The 20,951-nt window shown below is 41.3% G+C and overlaps 1 protein-coding gene and 1 long non-coding RNA gene across 2 annotated transcripts in view; both read right to left on the bottom strand.

The window, feature by feature from the left end:
* Nucleotides 1-27: 27 nt before the first annotated feature.
* On the bottom strand, nt 28-12,838 carry topaz1 (testis and ovary specific TOPAZ 1). The gene is made up of 21 exons (XM_025065353.1): nt 12,122-12,838; nt 8,913-11,328; nt 8,777-8,826; nt 8,175-8,317; nt 7,920-7,954; nt 7,759-7,835; nt 7,584-7,681; nt 7,367-7,453; nt 7,152-7,209; nt 6,898-7,049; nt 6,693-6,785; nt 6,487-6,602; nt 6,336-6,387; nt 6,088-6,259; nt 5,895-6,001; nt 5,149-5,305; nt 4,180-4,332; nt 3,732-3,935; nt 3,409-3,595; nt 2,264-3,298; nt 28-1,887 (listed from the first exon to the last, which is right to left on the bottom strand). The coding sequence occupies exons 1-20, from the start codon at nt 12,408-12,410 to the stop codon at nt 3,100-3,102; spliced, it is 4,845 nt and encodes a 1,614-aa protein (XP_024921121.1). The 5' UTR covers nt 12,411-12,838; the 3' UTR covers nt 28-1,887; nt 2,264-3,099.
* Nucleotides 12,839-17,255: 4,417 nt separating this feature from the next.
* The window catches only part of LOC107989989 (uncharacterized), a 4,763-nt gene continuing 1,067 nt past the window's right edge, over nt 17,256-20,951 (bottom strand). The window contains exon 2 of the long non-coding RNA XR_001761550.2: nt 17,256-18,872. This is a non-coding gene — a long non-coding RNA (uncharacterized LOC107989989). The remainder of the gene's footprint in view (nt 18,873-20,951) is intronic.

Raw genomic sequence — 20,951 nt, forward strand, 5'->3', positions numbered from 1 at the left:
CACTGATGTGTAAGGCATTTAAAAAAAAACTGCGTCACGTTCCTAAAATCTGACAAACAAAAGGACAATTGACGAAGTGAACGCCTCGATACAGAGTCTCCGAGATTGTGCTTCGTTGAGGATCATAAAACGAACCCTTGCGTGGAATGACACTGAATCGGCGTCGAAGTACGAATGACTCCGTCTCTCCTCCCCCAACGACTCGGCAACATGACAACGGAGCTGTGGATACAAGCAACACCCAGACGCGTATAAATGTCTTTCAAATCCTGATATAAATGCTCATTTGCGCTTCTCTGTTTGTGTCTTTACTTAGGTGGCGTTTTCTCTCTAGTCCACCATCTGGGCTTGTTCAGGCGGCGACGGGCGCAGCCAATGGTCGCTTTGTAGCAGCAGGAGCAGGAGCAGCAGGCGCCTCGAACCGAGACCGTAAATTATTCATCAAAGCGAGGATCTCGTGGTGCGTCCTGGGTCGTCAGTGCATAACAAACAAGCACTCTGGGAGTCCCGACATTACATAGACCTCCAAAAGCAGCCCCGGAAGTGAATTAACGCCTCCAGCTCGCACAGAGGCCGCTTCCAGCTCCCCTTTCCGCCGTTTAGTGCGGCGGCAGCTCTCCCACTCGGTCTCTCTGCGTGGAGGAATGCGAAGGGGTTTTCTCCAGTAGCGTGGGGGGGAAACGGTGTCCGATAACCGGGAGGGAAGTCGGTCCAGCGACCGAGCGGATGTCGACTGCGTGCCCTTACTATGTTGCTGTTATTACGCTTGTTTACTCCCGTGTGGAATAACATAAACATGAGGTGTGTGTATATGTTTATCCTCCGCGGTGCTCAGGTTGCAGCTCCCTGAGCCGCTCTAAGAGAAGTGAAGAAAAAAAACACACTCACTTCCGTTTCAGACGCGAGCATGCGCGTTCCCGTCAACCGGGGGGCGTGGTCACTGGTGCCCGACGTCAGTTACTGGCAACGTCATTAAACTCGTGACAGCGTCTATTCTATAATATACGCAGTGTATTTATTAACCTTAATGTGAGAACAACACAACACTTATATGTAAAAGTTGGAATATTAAAAAAAAAAACAGCTAAGATTAAGGAAGCAAGTAAAGAAATGCTTCAAACAAACATGACTTTCCAGAAGCCCGAAAAGGATCATAACTACAACATGGACGTAATTTATAAAAAACATTCTAAAAAATAATAATTTCTGACTGTGGCAACATAGTACAATGCCAGGTGGAAATTTAAATTCTTTCTGTATTGTATTGATTTAATATGCACCATTCACACCTAACTAAAAAAAAAAAATTTGAAAATAAAAATCCATGACTTTGTTGAAAAGAAATTTAAGAGATTATATGATGATGAACAAAAGCAACTACTCCTACCCACAGTGTTTGAACTTTGTCCATGTTGACACAGAGCTGGAACCCCCCCCCCCCCCCCCCAACAGCATTGGCTGTGTTGACTACCATCCTGTATGTTCTAGAATAATTCATGTGATATGAATCACCCTCCACAGAAGCAGCTGAGACAGGGACACACACAAACACTTCTCTGTGAGGATTATCGCCGTCTCTGGGTCATGCACGTACAGACGTACGGCTGTACAGTAATTTGCTATTATTTACAGCAATTTTCCTCTGATATGGGCCTTTTGACAATGTTAAGAAATCACATCTGTCTATACCATGTGATGGCCCTGATGGCCTATTTCTACTCTTACCCTAAGTGCTCCTTTGACAGAACTTAGGAACTTGAGAATTAATAAACTAAATAACTATTTTATTATACATAATTTTTTCTCCTACCTTGCAGCGCCATCTGCAACTTTGTTATTCCAAAGTTTCCACTACGTCTCCTCAGCACACGTGCATTCCATCTCCACCTGAAAAATTGAAATTTGGGACGCAAAAATGGGGTCACAAGCCAAAAAAGGTTGGGAACCATTGATAAGTCATTCTTTTGTCTTATAAGTTACACTGTAATAATCCATGATGTAAGCTATTTTACATCAACTGTCTCAGGTATATACAGTATCTCAGGTATCAGTGGCTCAGCACTGCCCACTAGTGGGGTCAAACACTAAGGTATAAAGAGTAATATTTTAATAATAAAAATACAGTTGGGCCACAAGATGGTGAAATATATATTTTTTATTGATATGGTTATTTCTTTAAACATTATCCTATTTCCCCAAGAGCCCCAGAACTTAGTACTGTAGAACAGGAACCAACAACGTTACTGACAGCTATTCAGCTAACCTTTCATCCACAACGCAGCACTTTGACTGTTTGTCAGCAACTGGAGCAACATCCAACAACGGAAACAGCTTACTATATATGTGCCCGGTGTCCTGCAATGAAAAAAAAAAAAAAAAGGCTCTCACATCAGTGCAGCTACCAGTGTCTACTGAAGATACACAAAACAAAGTTTGAATTAGCGCCGTATCATTCGACCAAATATATGTCAATGCAACAAAGAAAAACCTGAGCTGAAGATGATACAGTTCTGTTTCCAGGCCAGGCTGATTAGATTCCTTTACTGTAAGTCAACATAATAGACGAAAAACATATGCGTCACAAAAATGTAAAGGACAACAAATGTCAATTTATTAGACCAGAACTTCCTGTGAAACCTGCAGAGAAACAGAAACAATAAAGCACACTTGACAGTCAGCGGCTAAACGGATTATTATTATTAACAATTATGTTACACTGTGAAATTTATTCATGAGCACTTTTTTTTCTTCCTTTTTTTAGATAAGAGTTGCAATTTAAGTCCTAATCTCAGGATGCCCACTCTACCAAACATAGTGTTGGGGTTGGTTTTCCAAGGTGAAATAACACAAAACAGAGTGATGAGTCAGCTAAAACAAAGAGAAAAATATTTACATTTGACCTAGACGATTCTGAACAAAAAGAATGATCAGATCCATTCTACTTTTTTTTTTTAAACTCGTAATTCAAAACAATACGAACGTGAGTCTATTTTTTCCTAATTTAATCTGTCATTTTCACAATGACACTGAGGAAATACAAGATTATTTGATCTGTCAAGTAGTTCCAGGGAATCCTACGGAATGAATGTCGGGAGTCGGTCATTTGAGCCACACTTCATTGGCCCATGAATGATTGTGGTGAAGCCACCGTCGAGCAGAGGAAATGTTAAGTGTGAAAACTTGCTCTTGTGAGGAGTTAACGGTTTTCAAGTAAAGAGAGAGTTTGGGCTGAAGGATGCAGGCTGCACAGAGGAGGCGGCTGCCAGCACACAGGTATTCACTCTCAAGGCTTTGAATCCTGGAAGAACGGGGAGCAGAGGGACGATGGAAGTTACTTAGCAAAATTAACACCCCCTTAGACTCTCACACACACACACACACACACACACAAACCAACAATGGGGCTACCTTTTCAGAGTGATCGTGAGGCTGGAGGTGGTGTTGTCCAAAAGTTGCAGGATGACCGTTGCATTGACAGAAATGAACATCTCAAAGGTGAGGACCAGCTCCACCTCCCACAGGTGACTGGGGACGATCAGTGTCATAAAACCAGAGGGAGCCGACACTCCTGGGTAGTAACCTACACTCAGAGCATCTGACCAACACACACCAGTTGTAAACCTCGAAATGGCTGACTTCATATCCCATCATTTAATCTAGCCAACCTGTAACTTTCATTTAAAAAAATTTAAAAAAAAAATCATTTCTCATTCATTCAAGCAGTAACTTACGTTTGAAGACTTCCCTTGCACGAAGCCAATGGTTTTGTTTCCCAAGATTGTGCAAGAGTTTACGCAGAACGACCTGGTTCACTTTCAAGTTATTAGACAACATTAAGTCCACTGTGTCTGAAGCTACAGTCAGGATGTGTCTGTCCACACACACTTGGAGGTGATGTTCAAACACTGGCGAGTAGCTGAAAATATCAATCAAGTCTAGGGAAAAACACAACATCAACATCATTTTTTTTTTTAAATCTGTAGTTGGGAGTTTTAATTCCCGTTATTGTTAACAATATAAAGTGGAACCTGACGTATTATGCTTGCATCTCAAGCTTACACTGTATGTAAAAACAATTAATAATATACACAGTATATTGTGAGTGTAGCTGTGTAGTAACTTAAAAAGACGGGAAATTCTAAGTTGGGTTTAGAAGTAAGGATTTTCAAGGTCTCTCACCATTTGGCTCTTTAATTCCAGGAAGGTTTGAAAGAACCTCCAGTGCGTCTCGGTGAGATGTTTTCTCAGCCAATTGCATTAGCACATGACTCCTGCTTGTCAGATCTGCAGGCTCACACGGCCACAAGGGAGCACTCTGGAACCAATTGTTTTCTATACACCAAAAGAAAAAAGAAAAAAAACCCACAAACGAATAATTAGGGCAGAAAGAGTGAGTCACTATCCTATCATAAATGACCAGTTTAAATATAAACAATTTACTTTTACATTATGGACAACAAGTTGTACTGTACAACTACCAAGTACCAGATCCAAGAGGAATGGAATTCTGCTTAGAATTGTTCCGAAAACAAACATTCAAATCCATAGCATGACCTCTACACAGGATTGGTTGTGACTTGAGTAAACAAAGACTTCTCCCAATCTAATTACCATCAGGATGTCGGGGGAAATCGAGCTGCTGTTCGTGAAAAACCCAAGGAGGAAGAGAGGGAAAAAAAAAACCCGTTCGCAGTGCAGAGGTTGGAGAAAAGACTTTGAATCACTTGTAAAGGTAGAAGAAAGCAGACCACACTGTTTATGTCTAGGAGAATTGGAGGATTTCTCATCTTCAAAGACGAAGTGTATGCAGCACTGACTTTCACATACTAACAAAACCCAACTTTAAAGAGACAATAAAGATTGAGTTTATCCTTTATTCTTAAGTATTATCTACACTGTTTTTGCTTTGTCTGACCTGCTGAGTTAATTTATTACTTACATATAAATTAGTCAAAGTGATACATATGAGTTTAGTCTAACTTTGTCTCTGATTGACACCATCTGTTTTAATCTTACCTTAAAAAGTGACTATAAATCAAAACAGGCATTTCCCAGTCTAGGTCAACTCACAGTTTTTGTTTTTTTTTTTAAAACTGAACAACGACATCATCTTAAAATGAAACCTGCAGAACGTCCATGGCTCCTCACCTCTCAGTGTGCTCAGTGCTCCTTCCACGCTGCCGCTCAGCAGGANGGCCTTGGTGATCAGTGAGCAGCGTGATGTTCCATCCTCATTCCCAAACAGACTTTTAAGTGTGGAGTAACTGATTTTGGAAAGGGACAGCACCTCCACCACCCTCCGACCCTAAATTTGTAGACACAAAGACATACACGCAGAAAGGCCCACACCAGTAATACAAAAAAAACATGCAACAGCTAAATAAATCAAAAAATAAAAATAATTTTAAAAATGTATATGCATTAATGGGATCTATTTCGGGTACTGAGTTTATATTTATTTACATTTTATATACATAAAATGGAAGTAAGATCGTGGCGTAGCCTAGTGTCTTTCAACCTTGGGGTTACGACCCCATGCAGGGTTACCTTAAATTCAAACAGGGTCACCTGAAATGTCTAGTAATTGATAATAAAAATTACTGATAAAAATATTTTCTAACTTAAAATAAGGATTAAAACACAATTGTATTCTTTCACTTTCATGAATATTGAGTCCATATAAAATGCAGCACATACATTGGGAAGCACTTGTTTAGCCTCTTATATGTCACTTATGTTTTGTATTTTAATGTCCAAACGAATACACATTTAAAAATGTATTTTACAAGTTATAGGTTTGCACTTACAACCACATTACAAGCAAACTCGATTAATTTCAAATTTTCAATTACGTTATTCATAATTTTGGGGTGGGGTGGGGGGGTGTTACTAACCTTGGCCCACTGGTGCGTTTTGTGGTACCTCAACATGAGTGAGACGCCAATCCTTCCAAAAAAACTGTGAACGAGGGCATCTTCATTGTCACCTTTGCTCTGAAACACTGAACACTGAAGCCATTAATGATCATGGTTCATTGATCAAACAGGTCACATTCCATTTCCTTTTTTATTTAATTTTACTCTTCACCTGCTTCAGCGAATGTAGCAAAGGGCACCGACAATTTATCTTTGATGTCAGAGAGGAGAGCGATGGCAATGTGACCGCAGATTTGTTCTACGTTGTTGGGATGATGGATGGACTGGCAGATAGACCTGAAAACCTTTCCCATCCTCCTCCAGTCTTCCTGCTTGGTACAAAGCTGACAAATGGGTAGAATTGATGACAATCTATTTTTATCATTGTGAATTTAGCTACCAAAATATTTATTAACCAACCTCGACCTCCACAACGGAGTGGGCCAGGCTCAGGTAATCTGGAAATGGAGCACTGAGGAATAGCGTATTATGAGAAGCATGACCATAAACAGTGTCATTCAGGTGCTTAGAAAATGTTTTTATTCATACTGGAGAGGAGAATTCGACTTACCCTTGGTTGGCTGACAGTGACGCACTGAAGTCATGATGGACCGCGTGCTGGAACTCTGGAGTATTTTGAACACATTCGATCCAATCCAAATTCAATACCTGACCTTCTCTGGCCATCTACCAAAACGTAAATAACAGATCACGTTAGTCACACATTACTAGGTATAAAGTTCAAATTATATTTAACATTTTCAGAAATCGTGATACCTTGAATGTAAGTTGTATGAGTTCAGGAACACAACCCATCAGACCCTTCTCTCTCACAAAGTTGTACAGAGCCAGCAGGAACTCAGGGCCAGGCTGTAAATAGAGAAAAGGTGTCTATTTAACGTGCTGCTCTGCCCTCTACTGGATTACAGCTTCAGTTGCAGCATGTCATGACATAGATGAGGGGGATGGAAACCAGACTCACCGCAATCTTGTGGGTCAGGCCTGCTCTGAGAACTAAGAGGACACTGGACACCATGTTGGCTCTGAGCAGAGACCAGAGCAGAGTCAGAAACACTGACATTGAGAAATACAGGCCAGGCGGGTTGTTCAGGTAATAGCCTGCAAACACGGCCCCTGGAGGGGAAAAAAATTACATAATTACATAATTTCACATAGAATGTTTTATATCCTGTGGGGAAAAAAGACTGGAAGATAACAGGAAACTACAAACTTCACCTGCTTTCAGAAGACATATTGGCTTGTTGATAAACTGTGTCACTTTTTCCATGCAGAACTGAAAGAGAGAAAAACTAAATTGGTAAAAACTTAGATAGTTAAATAGATAGTTACTCTTATGTTGTGAACAAATATTTTAACTACATTGTTCCTGGTGTGTTTTGCAATTGCACTCAAGCCCAGAAAAAAAAACATAGAAACTCATCAAGACATACCTTCTCATCTCCCTCCATAGGTACATGTTGGAATCGACACACCTTGAATCCACACGACATTGAATCGCTGAAGTACTGTCTGCAGTACTAAAGTTTAAGAGGAGGACAGGTCCCTATTTTACTCAAAGTATCACTCAAATACAATTAAGTACAACATTCAAAATACTGTGAAAATTCACTATTAAAAATTAAAGTGTTTTCACGTGTCACCATTTACGTTTGTTCTGGTTTGTTCTGGTTTGTTCTGGTTTCTAACAGTATTAGACTTCTGGGGTCTGAAATTTGAAATGTTGGTTTGGTTTGAGATCCTTGGCTCTGTGAGAAAAAAAAAAAGTTTATTTTTGTGTTGCATATTTTGACCATCACTTCAGCGTGTGCAGTTTTTATTTTACCTTCACTGTTTCTCTGACTCATGAGAGGGGAGATTTTCTGCTGTGGGCCTAAGGTTTGAAAGCACTGGCTCGCTTTACTGGATAGGAAGATAGAGACTGATGATCAAAAACATTTCATCTGATGTGCCTAACAAACGTTCTAATGTGATGGGTGCAGCTACCTCCTCGGATGATTATTGTTGACGTCAAAATGGTCCTGTTAAAAAACACACAAAAAAACCCCCATAAAACAGAGGCCCGCTAATTTATTTGAACCTTCGACTACTATAACTACACCAAACGTTAAATGATTTGAATAAAAACTGTCTGCTCGTGATTTTGTTTACAGAAATGTTAAATTTGCCTGCTTTCTTCGAATATAGATCTAAGAGAGTGGTCCAAACAGTTGTAAATGTCCATAATTTTATAAACTTTACTTTTCCTTCAGGATTTTGCTCCCGTTTGTCTGCGGGATAAACCTTGTGTCTGGTTTGCTTGTCTGAGGAAGGTCCTGGCTGTATTTGCACTGCAGGGGGATTTCTGCTACCCTGGGGTCTCCAGGGTCTGTCGTTATCTTCCTCTGGACAACATAAATAAACAAAGGATTAAGGTCAAATGGATGAATGCATTTTGTGTCTGACAAGTTGTTATTTTGCTACCATATGTTCAATAACAAAACACAACCATTGACAAAAGAAAATAAATACAGGAGGTCCCCTGTTACGAAGTCCTCGCCCCAAGAGGTTTCTTACTGAGGTCGCCATCTACCATAAACCTATTAAGAAAGTCTTGTTCCATCATTCTGACGTACACCTTAAAAAACTACTTCCCACAGAAACTAGCAGATCGGATGACCACGCCTTCACGCAGTGAACTCAGCTTTGTTCACATTTGCCGGTTGTTGTTTTTATGTCCTAGATTATGATGTCACCACTGTAACTCATGTGCAGTATGCAAGTCCTGACTTACGGCAAAAATCAACTCAAGTTGAGGACCCACTGTAATATATTCTGGACGTGTATTAGTGCAACGGTCTTACCTGTGACATCACAATGGTCACTTTCAACGTTCGCGACAACTCCTGATAATCTGAAAAAACAGTGGAAATTGGACATTGGCACAGTTTGTGTCTACACTGTAATTTATCCGAGTGACGTGAAGTTATTCTCTCATACTTCTGGTCAACGTCAGCTGACGCGTTACATCTCTTCACGGACGATCTGTTAGCGGCTTTCCACACTCTTGTTGGACCAAGTTTAAGCAAACCCTTCTCGGGAAGGCTTTCAAACAGCTCGGGATCGTCCTGGATCACATCGACAAGCAGGATATCCCTTTCGTACGCTGAAAACTCGTCCAAAATGGTGGCGTCTGTAGCAGCAGCGTCCTCTTTGTCAGTTTTCTCCATTTCAGGTGGACTGGATCTTTCTTTGCTTCTGGAAGAACAGGGTGTTTTTGACAAAACGTGTGAAGGGACAATTTCTGAGAGAACATCCTGTTGCTCATCCTCAGAGTTTTCAAGTTCATCCTGAATCCCATCAATCACATGGACACTGTGATTGTGCGAAGGGACAGATGTAGAGTTGGACAAGATTCCATCCATTTCTTCATTTCCCTTTGAAGCTCTTTGGAGGATGTCAAGACATGTTCTCCTGTTTTGATTATCTTCACTCATATGAGTCACATCATGTCCAGGTAATGTTTGCTGGTTGGTGGAGCTTTTCTCTTTGCTGCGGGACACGCATCGTTGGGGTGAACGAACGGGAGAAAGTATTGGTGAAAGCAGTAACTCAGCCATGTTTGAGTCAGTGAATAGTTCTTCGGTTCTGTTGAGTGACAAGGAACTGTGGTGTGTAACGTTATCAGGTTCCAGTTGTGACGTACCTTCCCTGTTGCCTTCTTGAGGCAGGAAGGATAAGGATTCACAAGAATGAAATGAGTTGGAGCTGTGCAGAAGAACAGGTGAAGATGTGTGTAAAGAACAGGTCAGCTGCATTTCGTCACTGCAAAACAGATGCTTTTCTGTTACCAGACGGCCAGACGATGTACTTGTGGAATCTGCCAACTTTGTCTCGGTTAAATCCAATGAAGGGGAAACAGGCGATGCTATGGCTGAGAGGCTGTTCTGTAAGAGGTTCGACGACACGGGAGACTTAAGTTTGGTAGTTTCCCAGTCGCTCAGGCCAAGCTCTGAGGGGGAAGAAGTGGACATGGAGCTGTCCAACTGCGGTCCTTTAATTGGTGTAGATTGGGTCAAGCCTGGGACTGACACAATTTCAAATTCAGTACAAGAGGGAGTGTTGTTCTTATCCCAGAAAACACTGGTATCTATACCACATCTTTCTCTGTTTGTGGGGACTAAACTATCATCTCCAGCCTTTGTTTCGTTCACCTCTTTTTTAAAGCTTTGGCAGATTGTGTTTGATGAAAAGTCTCTAGGTTCATTTGAGAGATTGTCAATGTGATTATTTTGATGATTTGATGAACAGATCTGTTCTTGATTCAGTGATAAGTCACAGTTGTCTCCAGTAGACAGGTGATTGGCTCCTTTTTGACATACCGTAGTATCAGCGTGTGCAGCGAAAGTGCATCGTGTGTTTGAAAAAGGCCAAGGCATGCATGTCCTTGCACAAGAAACGTTTTTGTTTACTTTTCCGCAGTAGACCCGGACTCTTTGGCAAGTGAAGGACTCTCGATCATTTGCTTCTACCTCATTCTTCTGATGGTGGACCTCTGTGGGATCAGATTCTTCTGAGTTACACATCTGTCCATACGGATAATCAGGAGCAACGCTGTTTTTCTCAGCCCAGTTATCAGTCCTGCTGCTACCACTTGATTCTTGACATGCCTTAAAATCGCAAGATAGTTCTGAATAAACTTTTTCCAAAGAGTTACTTTTCAGAATGTCTTTGCAATCCACGCCCTGGAAGTCAGAAAAAGCTTCAATGCAGTCACTTTGTGGGCCAATGTCCTTCTCAACATCTCTGACCAACATATTAGTCCTGGGCTCGCTTATATTAGAACTTAATAAGAAAGAATTAAAACAAGTTGCAGAGCCTTCACTTGTCTGATTGTTGAGGAAATCAATCGTGCTGCACCTGGAAGAAATGTTCTTTGTCATTTGTCTCTGATTGTAGGCCAGTCTTTTCCACTGACTTGTGCTTTTCTTTGCCTTAGACTTAGGACACAACCTATTGGTAAAAGGAATAGTTTCAGTACGGTCTTGTTTGCTAGGCCAAACACAACTAGGCCTGAGGCGAGATCCAGTTCTCATGTCACGTTTGAAGCAATGTATTCTCTTGGTTTTAAGGAAGTAAGTCAACTTATATCCACAGTTGTGGGTGCACACATCACATTTTTGAGATATGTCACAAAGTGTCACTCTTGGATATAAAGCAATTTCCTTAGCGCTTGTCTCTGATTGGCCTTCACTGGTCTTAAACTCGATGTTTGGCTGCCCTTTTTTAAGTGGTGTCTTCTTCTGTGGCGTGAGGTAGTTACAATCACCAAAGACATTACAGCTGGTAGGTGTGACTGCTTGTCTCAAAGACCGTTCGATAGCAGCATCTCTTGGAGATGTATTGAAATTGTACTCTGCAAGTGGACATAAAAAAGTTTCCTATAGATTAGAATCATTTGACAATGTTTGTTTCAGGAAAACGTATCCCACATAAACACACACACATTGTATATACATTGACATGTAGACAGACAGTATATATACCACAGCTGCTAAGCTATCAAAACTTCTAATCATGAGTAATGACAGGATGTGGTTGCATAATCACAATTAATGACTAATTATTAATTACTGGAACAGAAAGCCATGAATTTGTTTTAAACTTGTTGTTATGGGGATACACTATAGAAAATATCAAAAGTAATGAGCGAAAAGTTAAGTTTGCATTTTGAACCTGAAAACATTTCCTGAAGTGTACGTGTAGCATAGACATTAACTCGGTTTTATTTCCAAACATGTCAACAAAAAGAAATGTCTTAACACTTAAGAACACAAGAAATAAGAATAAACTATAATAAAACAAAAAATGTGGCCATTGATATTGCTTGGATAATTACTTTTGTGCCCAATATCGTTTTGTTTTATAATTTGAAATTACGTATGTAATTTTTTTGAAGTTTTGGGACGCCCCTCTCGCCCTTAGCAACCGGCTAACAAAATATTAGCATTTGTATAGCACATTTTCAGCTACATTTATACGTTTGTTTATGTCACCTGTACGGTAAAGCAACGACCTTATCTAAAAACAATAAGAAAACTTTGCCCTGCAGCATTTTGGTTTAACATTTCTAATTTAAACTAGAATCTTTACTTTCGCGGTATTGACCGTGAACTTGTTCCCGGTCTGTGTGTTGCGGTGGGACTTACCGTCAGTGTTGGGTCTCTCTCGGTTCGCCGTACAATCCTTCGTACTGTGTGAATTTCTTCTTCTCTTCGTTCTTTGAGTATCTACTCGGCATTTCTTTGCCTCCATGGAGTCAAACGCTGTAGCTGTCACCTGTTGGTGTGTCACCTCCTGCTCTGTTGGTTCCGTCGTCACGTCACCTAGCGTTCTGCCTTCACGTTTACGCCTTGGCACCATTCTAATCCCAACCACGTCTTTAAGCGCGACACGGTTAAGTTTGACTCGGCTCGAAGACGGTAACATAGTGAACATAGCAGAAAACGAAACTGGAGCACGCAAACCTTTTTATCCCCTAGTTCCGATAAAATGCAACCAAAACATTCGCTGCGACTTTTACCGTGTGTCTGCTTCAACTAGCATTTCATACTCCCGCGCCAAACCCCTCTGGTCAAACATAGAAACTACAAGCCGACGTAACTGAAGATGACGGAAATGCGCATGCGTGAGGTTAGCATAGCTTTTTTGTAAGGTCTATATTACAGTATTTCGTATAACAGCATCGTATAGAAACAAACATTAACTTATACATGCACACCAGTGAAGTTAAACACCGCGGTATTGTTCTCTTGACATTTTTAGACTGTAAAAGGAAACAAAATCACAGATAAAACCCACATAAACTTGACTTCTCACCTTTAAGCTAACAGCTATCACACCACTGTTGACAAAAATGACTGACAACCATTCCAATTATATCCACACCTACAATTTAAATTGTCTTAACCATTCCAATTATATCCACACCTACACTTTAAATCGTTTACAAAAATCCCAAATTTAATCCCCCATTTACAAAATCCCAAAACTGTTTAGAATGCAGTCATTTTTCAGGTTCAACGACACACTGTACATCCACTTGTTTACCATCCTATCATGCATTTTCAATTTTAGGCCCTTGCTTTACCATTACATTAATATTGGTGGTTAACGGTTACTGGTTTAATATCATTATTATTGAAAAAGAGTCAATGACATGAGATTAAAACAATACCTTCACAGTAGCTTTAAATGTTGGTACAACAGGTATCATTATTATTGAAAAAGAGTCAATGGCCTGAGATTAAAACAATAGGGAGTAGGGAATGTGTTTTATTGTTAAATATAATTTATGCTCATGTACGTATGGAATAACCCCCAATCAAATGCTTGAAAATATTATATTTATTGTATAAAAGCATATGTTTATCGTTACTTGCACCGATCCTGATATACAGTAAAGCTTGGTTCCTCACCAGAGTGTTTGATTGCAGGTTCTTGAGAGCAAGATGCTGTGCTGACACATACTGTACCTGTGGAGATAAGCCTTCACATGTAGTCAAGTCAATTTCATTATACAACGGTACCAGTTAATGTTAGCATTTTTGCTCACCTCACATTACAAAACATTAAAAAAATGACATAAATCTATTACACACAGTAAAGGCTAACAAATAACCATTTAAACAGTTGAAGTGATTAGCCCTTAACAATCACATTTTTAAACATGCTAACACACACTAAATATTAGGGGGCATTTTTTGCTTACTTTTTTTTTATATTTAAATCAAACTATTTTGTATCCATCACTTGAATCTTACTCAGCTCCACCTGCAGGTGAGGTGTGGCTAGGAACACACTTAATGCTGGCAAATGCAGAATAGTATTATTAACATAACAGAGCTGCGGAATTCCCCTTCAAGATATAGGCAATGATAGGACCCTGGTGTTGGGAAGTAGCCGGTCCGTGGACTGTGGCGGCCTGATTCACAACACCAGCTGTCCCACCACACCGAGACAGCAGATGGCACACCGAGGACGAAAGATGCTCTCCACCGAGAGGCAAAGAAGTGGTTCCAGAAGTACAAAGTTAGTTCTCCACTTCTCCACTCTTGTGTTGAATCGATGCTAAACCTGTGACAGAAGTGGAAAAAAACATCATGCAAATTAGAACGGGAGGAATATATGAGGGTACTATCATAAATCCAGACAAGAGGAATTCTAGGAGTCTCTGGTCGTCTCCACCCCCCACGCTTCTTTACACCCACAACTCACTGCTTCAGCTCTGGCTCTCCTGGTGCTCTCCACAGTGCCAACATCATTAATGCAAATTTTATAATCACAGGAATGTGCACACCGTAGACAGGGATATTAGCTTTACTTTGCATATGAAATGAGTTGGGATTAAAGTGAGATAAAGAGTGAAGAGCAGGAGTGTTATGAGCTAGGTCACTCATGACTTTCCCAATATTTTCTACTGGTAATTCACTGGTAGATCATGAGCAATTAAAATAAACAAAAAATGCAATACTAACATGATTTTATAGTGCGTAGTAGTGATCATATACTGTAAGAATTCAATCATTTTATGCCATATAGCTACATGCATTTAAGCAGTAACATACAATGTGTTATAATGCAGCTAAAACAGGCATAGGCAAAATGCGGCCCAGGGGCCGGATGCGGCCCGTTCAGATTTTTAATCCGGCCCACCAAGCCTTTCCAAATGATATAATTTACCCTGCAATACCTATGTCTCCCCAATAGATGGCATAGAACATGCCCATCTATTAATTTGAGGACAATTATGTCCTGCGAATCAAAAAGTTTGCCCACACCTGGGCTAAAATAATGCCCTTGACTGATTGAGAATCACTAGAATAGTTTGTCAAACGAATTAAAGACATCCATTACGTTTTGGGTTAAATATTTTACCAAAGGCAGTGTCTTCTGTATCTAAATTACACGTAAAAATGTGTAAAAAAGCAGAAGAAATGTCGACCTATGAAGTAAATGCTGTTCTGAATACAACAAACATTTTATCACTAATTGTCACTGTTTTTTTTCATACAGGTCTTGCAAAGTTTTAAAATTATGGACTACAGTCTTCTGGTGGGAATCAACAATGTAGACCAGGCTTGTCAAGAGCAGCGGTTTGAGGAGGCGGGGGCAGCAGGAGCAGACCAGAGGAGGCCACAAGTTCAAAAGTCTCTGTACAGCACCGCATTAGAAGCCATTCAAGGAGACACAGGAAGCATGGGGTCGATGGACACAGAGGACAAGTGAGTGGCAGGGCTGTCTATGAATATAATGTTCACTTCGATCGTACAATATTTGGTACATTTTTACGGGGACCCATATTTTAAAAGTACTTGCCCTTCGATCGTACAATATTTGGTACATTACAGCAGTGTTTCCCAAACTTGTAAACTCCTAGGCCCAATCTTTGGGGAAACAATGCATTACAGTATACAGTAGTGGCCCGTCTACGGAAAATTCCGATTAAAACCCAACTTGTTAAATTGTTGCTCCAAAACGATTAGGTTGTCGACCGAGGATAATGCTAAAATACTGCAAATTGATTAATTGCTGTGACCGTTATTTCTACAAACTGTACATTTATTCTATACAGTGGAATTTATATACAGGCCAAACAGTTGTTTCACATACTGTATATTCCTTTGTCTCTCACAGACCGGTGTGAAGCTGACGGGAACACATGCAGTAGCGGTGAATTCCTTTAAATAGCCGTGCCTGCCTCATCCTATGGTTGCCATGGCAGCCAGCCCCTTGTTTCAAGATAAGGCCCATGCGCCCGAAGAGAGTGAGTACGAGAGAGAAGGGAACGCCACGGATCCACGTTGCTGCAAGCGAGCCGTGCGACCACTCAATGGCCCGTGTGAATGTTTTTGCATGTTCGCGTCTGGGGGTTGTGAGAAATAATCCATACCTTCGGCTGTGCATTTTGTGTGAGATCAATCCACAGTAAGGAGATATTTCTGCTTCTTAAGAATGGGTGTGAGGAAAACGAGGGAGGATGGCTGAAAAAAAAAAATGAATGGATGACAAGAGGATGAATAATCTGGATCACAGATTTACATTTTTTTTTTTTAAATACGCACTTCTAACCCATGTGCATGATATTTAAGCGTCTCTTCCACCTCGCATTTCTGTCTCATTCCCCCAGATCCTTTGTCTGGTATCCTGCTCACCTTCTTACCAGGTTCTAACAGCCAACTATTGAGTCATGTGTTTAACTGAGGGTCAAACAAGAGCAGGTCAGCGCTACGGGCGTCTGGCGTGTACACGTCTGCATGGACGCCACCATAAAACTTAGACTAGTTTTTGAATCCACACTGTTAGTGCGTTCAGGTAGAAAATTAATTATATTAAATGAGAGGCGGGTAAAGCACATCCGCATGTTTATGGTAGAAAAATGTCAAAAAATAAATAAATCATTCAAATGCAAAAAAAAATTATTGAGATTAATTCAACCGGTCAACGCTTGGTTATGTATGAACTGATTTAAAGAGATTTAAAATGGAAGCATTAAAGAGTACAGAATGCAGTAGCACCACTGTCATTTAAATAAACAAGCAACAAAGCAATTCTGAAAAATACTCATTTACAAGTCAAATTGTACAAAATGGGAATAAGTATTTTTTTAAGCATTGTCAAAATGTAAAAAAAAAAAAAAAGACTATAAATTATTAGTCGCTGTTTATAACCGTTTTCAGAGAGAACGGTTGGATTTTCTAATGCCCCGGATACAATTTGACTCATGAATCACAACAACTTAAACAAATGTACCTTTAAAACTTTCCTTATTTTACCTGGAAAATAACCTGAGACGAGTTAAAAGTCCTCTCACGAATAATCGTCTTCATGTTCTTTAGAGTCTGGAAGGGGAAAAGGACAGTAAAAGTCACTGATGAAAAGGAAATAGCCGTTTATATTTATTCTTTTTTTTTTTTTTTTTTTTTTTAATAATTTCCATTGAAAATGGAATGGCGCAGTAGAGTGGAGGAGTCAAAAGGGAGTCAATAAAGATGGCACCCTCAATTTCCACTTTAAACACACAGGCAGGCTGATTGCATTTGAGAGAGCTGGGTGCGCCTCAGCACCTCCTAATGCATCTGTAAATTGAGTTGGAAAATGATGTCTGTTGTCTTGCCTTTTTAGAATGGAAGCCGTGGAGGCAGAGAGCCTCGCTGCGGAGAACGCGGCCCCATGACTGTGGTATATAACCACACCATTAAGTATCAGATTTCGACTTGTGTCAAACCCTATTGTCTTTAATGCCTTTCCATGCTGAGAGAGATTTTTTCTTTCTTTTTTTTGAAATGTCTCACATTTATTTCCTTGGCAGCGTTCCGCTTTTTTATCTCCAAACCAGAGAAGAACACATTTTAATCACATTTTTTTGGGGGGATTTTAATGCTATTACGCTCGTGTGTATATAAATAAACATCTCTGTCTTGCGCCCGTTTTAAAGGAGATGAACTGGTCAGCGCTAAGAGCAGTGGTGATAAGGATGCAGGCTGAGCATTTGCCAAACATCCATTTACTGCTCTTTACTTTGTTCTAAAAGGATGTAGGGCAATCATACACATGCACACACACACACACACACTCACACTTGGATCCGGACTAAATCTTTAACCTGAAAAATGTACCCACAAGAACAAAGTGTCCCCGCGAAAAGCACATGACCCCGCAAGTCCAGTGATGTCCTCTCATTTCCTTCATCAAAAATGTGTCCTTGCAATGACATAAAACAACACCGTCACCTTTTTATGATCTCATTTTAAATCATTAGCGGCGTCGGTGTAAAAACCGTACGCCGTTTTACACCAGGTTCCGACCCTATTTGATGAATTTCCTGTTTAACGGCCAATCAAGTAGCATTTAGCAGGATCATCAAACGTTAGTTCACATGTTCTAGAATGTTGCTTTTTGCTATTTCTTTTAAAAGGAGAATACGGTCTTCGCCCAATGAGGCTTCAGCTACTGCAAATGTATAATGTGCATGTATTTAAAGTAATGGCCTCATCACATGAACACTTGACAATTACTGCGAGAAAAGGAGAGATGCATAAAGGCGAGCCCTGTCGAGGGCCGTCTACAGGTAAGCGAAGGGCGTTTTTTTTTTCCTCTGCACTCCATCGTGAACGCAGTGACTGGGAATGTAAGGCAAATTAGAATGTGTAGGCCAGACCCTCGACTGCCACTTCCAAGAAGCGAAACACACACCGCACACCCACGCAGACGTGATAAGGCCTGAGTGCTGGTAGTCATTTAAATCAACTACGCCTTTTTTTTTCTTTTTTCTTTCCCCTCAATCGCGTGTCCCTGATGAACCGCGTGCATTTGCAGTTTTTTTTTAAATTAGCTAAACTGCCGCTGCTTGAGCTAAATCCACCGACGCTTATACCTAATCTGTACTGCGTGCGTGCGAGCAGTACAGCCCAGCAGCGAGCCTTGATTTTTCTTAGCTGTAACTGTCAGAATTGACGTGGGAAGCAATGGTCTCGAGAAGACAAAGGAGTCGTTGCTCTTTTTGTCGGAGCACCAATCAATAAAACCCGGTCGGTGTTGGGGAAACATTTTCTGCGATTGTCGCGGAAAACCTGCCGCTTAGTGCTATGTAATTTTTTTTTGTGCTTAACGGACTCCGTCGCTGTTTTTTTGTATGTGTATTATTCATCTCTCTTTAGTACAAGTGCAGATCTATAAATTTACAAGTTTCTGCCTGATGTTTGCAGACGGGTTTGGCACAGGGGCACGCCAAAAGAGCACTAACCCTGATGACTCCTGCAGACAGCCCGTTCTGGGCAGGGCAGAGCAGAGCAGAGCAGGGCAGGGTCAGTCTGGCTGGCTGGCCGGCTGGATGTGATGTGTAGATTGCTGGAAAGTTGGCCAGGTGGCTGACTGGATTCTGGACCGACGGTACAAGAGCTGTAAAGAAACAACAAGGTCAGCTCTTTGTCAGAACACACTGCGTGTGCTGTAGTGCTGGCCTGTGAAAATCCCAATGTTCTGAAGAGAGGGAACGTGAAGCAGAAAGGCAACTCCCAGCCCTGTCGTTGTATTTTCAAAGCTGAAAGTATTTTTTTTTTTTTTTACAGGAACAGCGAAACACAATCAGAAGCTGTTACTGTGAGGTACTTTCATATAATGGCTCGTAGTGTATAGTTATACCGGGGCTGGTAATTACGGATTAGTACGAATCACCAGTGAGCGGAGACTTCCCCTTCTGACACAACGGAGCCGGCGAAATGGAAAAAGCCGGAATATATATTTTTTTGTACATCCAAAACGCACGTAGACATAAACAAGATACAAACGCACGCACGCACACACCTCAGACCTACACACTTCTCGTCGGCCATCACAGACAGGGTGCCGGCTCGGCAGCCATTTTGCAATGCTGCTCTGGAATGTTCAATTAAGTTAAATTGTTGCCCACGCCATCATTGCTCAGCATTATAGTTAAAAAAAAAATCGGAAGCACTATAGCACCAGAGTTACTCCAACCACACATCAGAGTCAAGAATGCCCTCAATTGTGTGTCCTTAATGTCGAGGCCGCAGTGTAAACCAGGACATATACGCAGCCGGCCATTTAAGTGGCTGTGCAGCCAGGCATGAGCTTCACATGGCGTGGATGTATGCGTGCCGGATTGTTGTGGTTTGTAATGTATGTGGCTGAGGGGGTTGGTGGGGGTGGGGGGGTGCGGCACGCCCTACAGCTTGTCAATGCTCACATATGAAAGAGGAGGGGGGATGAGTGTGTGCATATGTGGAAAGGCAGAGGAAATGGATAAGGGTGAGAAATGCAATAAAATGGAAGAGGAGGAAAAATAAAAGGGAGAGAGAGAGGAGAGGAAAGGCAGTGACAGACAGAAGTGTGGGACTACTTCACATCAGCCAACATTTTTTACATACGTACACACACACACACACACTGTAACGCTGTTTGAGGCAGATATTGTTTGGACAAAGTGCGTCGAAATGTCCGCTGCCATTTTAGGCTAACGCAAACGGAACCGTTTCTGTCTACGTTCCATTTGTCTACTTCCAGTTTGAGGCCATGCCTCCACACACTTCCTCTCCTGACGCTGATGCTCGGTGCATGAAATGGCAAAAAAAAAGAAAAAAAAGATGGGATTTGATTCAGAGATACACAGAACAATGACTTTAAACTGTTTCCTTTCCTGACACAGCATTTGTTCAACTAATTTCCATTTGACCAATTTCGAAACAAACCGAACTGTACGGCGAGCCCTTCCACAGAGGTCTGCGATCACATGACATGGTATGAACAAAGGCCACCCAAAGATAAGTGCACATCTATTACAGCTGGTGGCACAAAGAGGGAAATGATGATGAGGTATCACACACGGATGGGGACGGAGGGGTCTACAGCCCCCTGTGAGATTGAAGGAGGTGAACAAAAAAACTGCCTGGTGCTGCATGACGGGGGCAGAGTCATAGTAAGCTATCAAATGGGACAAGTTGAATACGAGGGAGTCGAGGGGGCCGAGAGCGGCAGAAGAGCAGGAGAACAGCGGCGCAATGCGCACATGTGTTCCTCCTGGAGATAAATGCCACCTTACAGGGGCAGCTTTGACACGACTGGAGGGACATGCGTACACGGGAGACCTGCGTATACCATTTGACATATTTCCCACCCCCATCCCCCTCCCCCTACACACACACCTTCCCATTCACATACACGCTTGCTCAGAATATGACACGAGACTGCACATATGATTCCCCGCCCTTTGTCTGGTTTTATCGGTCATCAGCGGCCGGCAGTTCTTTATGTTACTCTGCTGTCATGCTCCCCCTTTTTTTTTTTTTTTTTTTTTTTGCATCTCCTCCTCTCACATGCACATGTATGCACACATACAGTCTCACACACACACACACTCCAGTGGTCATGTGCACGGCAGTTGACCCTTCCTGACAGTCTCCCCTGGTATGTCTAATGCAAATTACAGTTGTGTTATGACCGACAATAAACCGCCGTCCG

This window comes from Cynoglossus semilaevis, chromosome 18 (genome assembly GCF_000523025.1).
Source record: "Cynoglossus semilaevis isolate Cse_v1.0 chromosome 18, Cse_v1.0, whole genome shotgun sequence".
NCBI lineage: Eukaryota > Metazoa > Chordata > Actinopteri > Pleuronectiformes > Cynoglossidae > Cynoglossus > Cynoglossus semilaevis.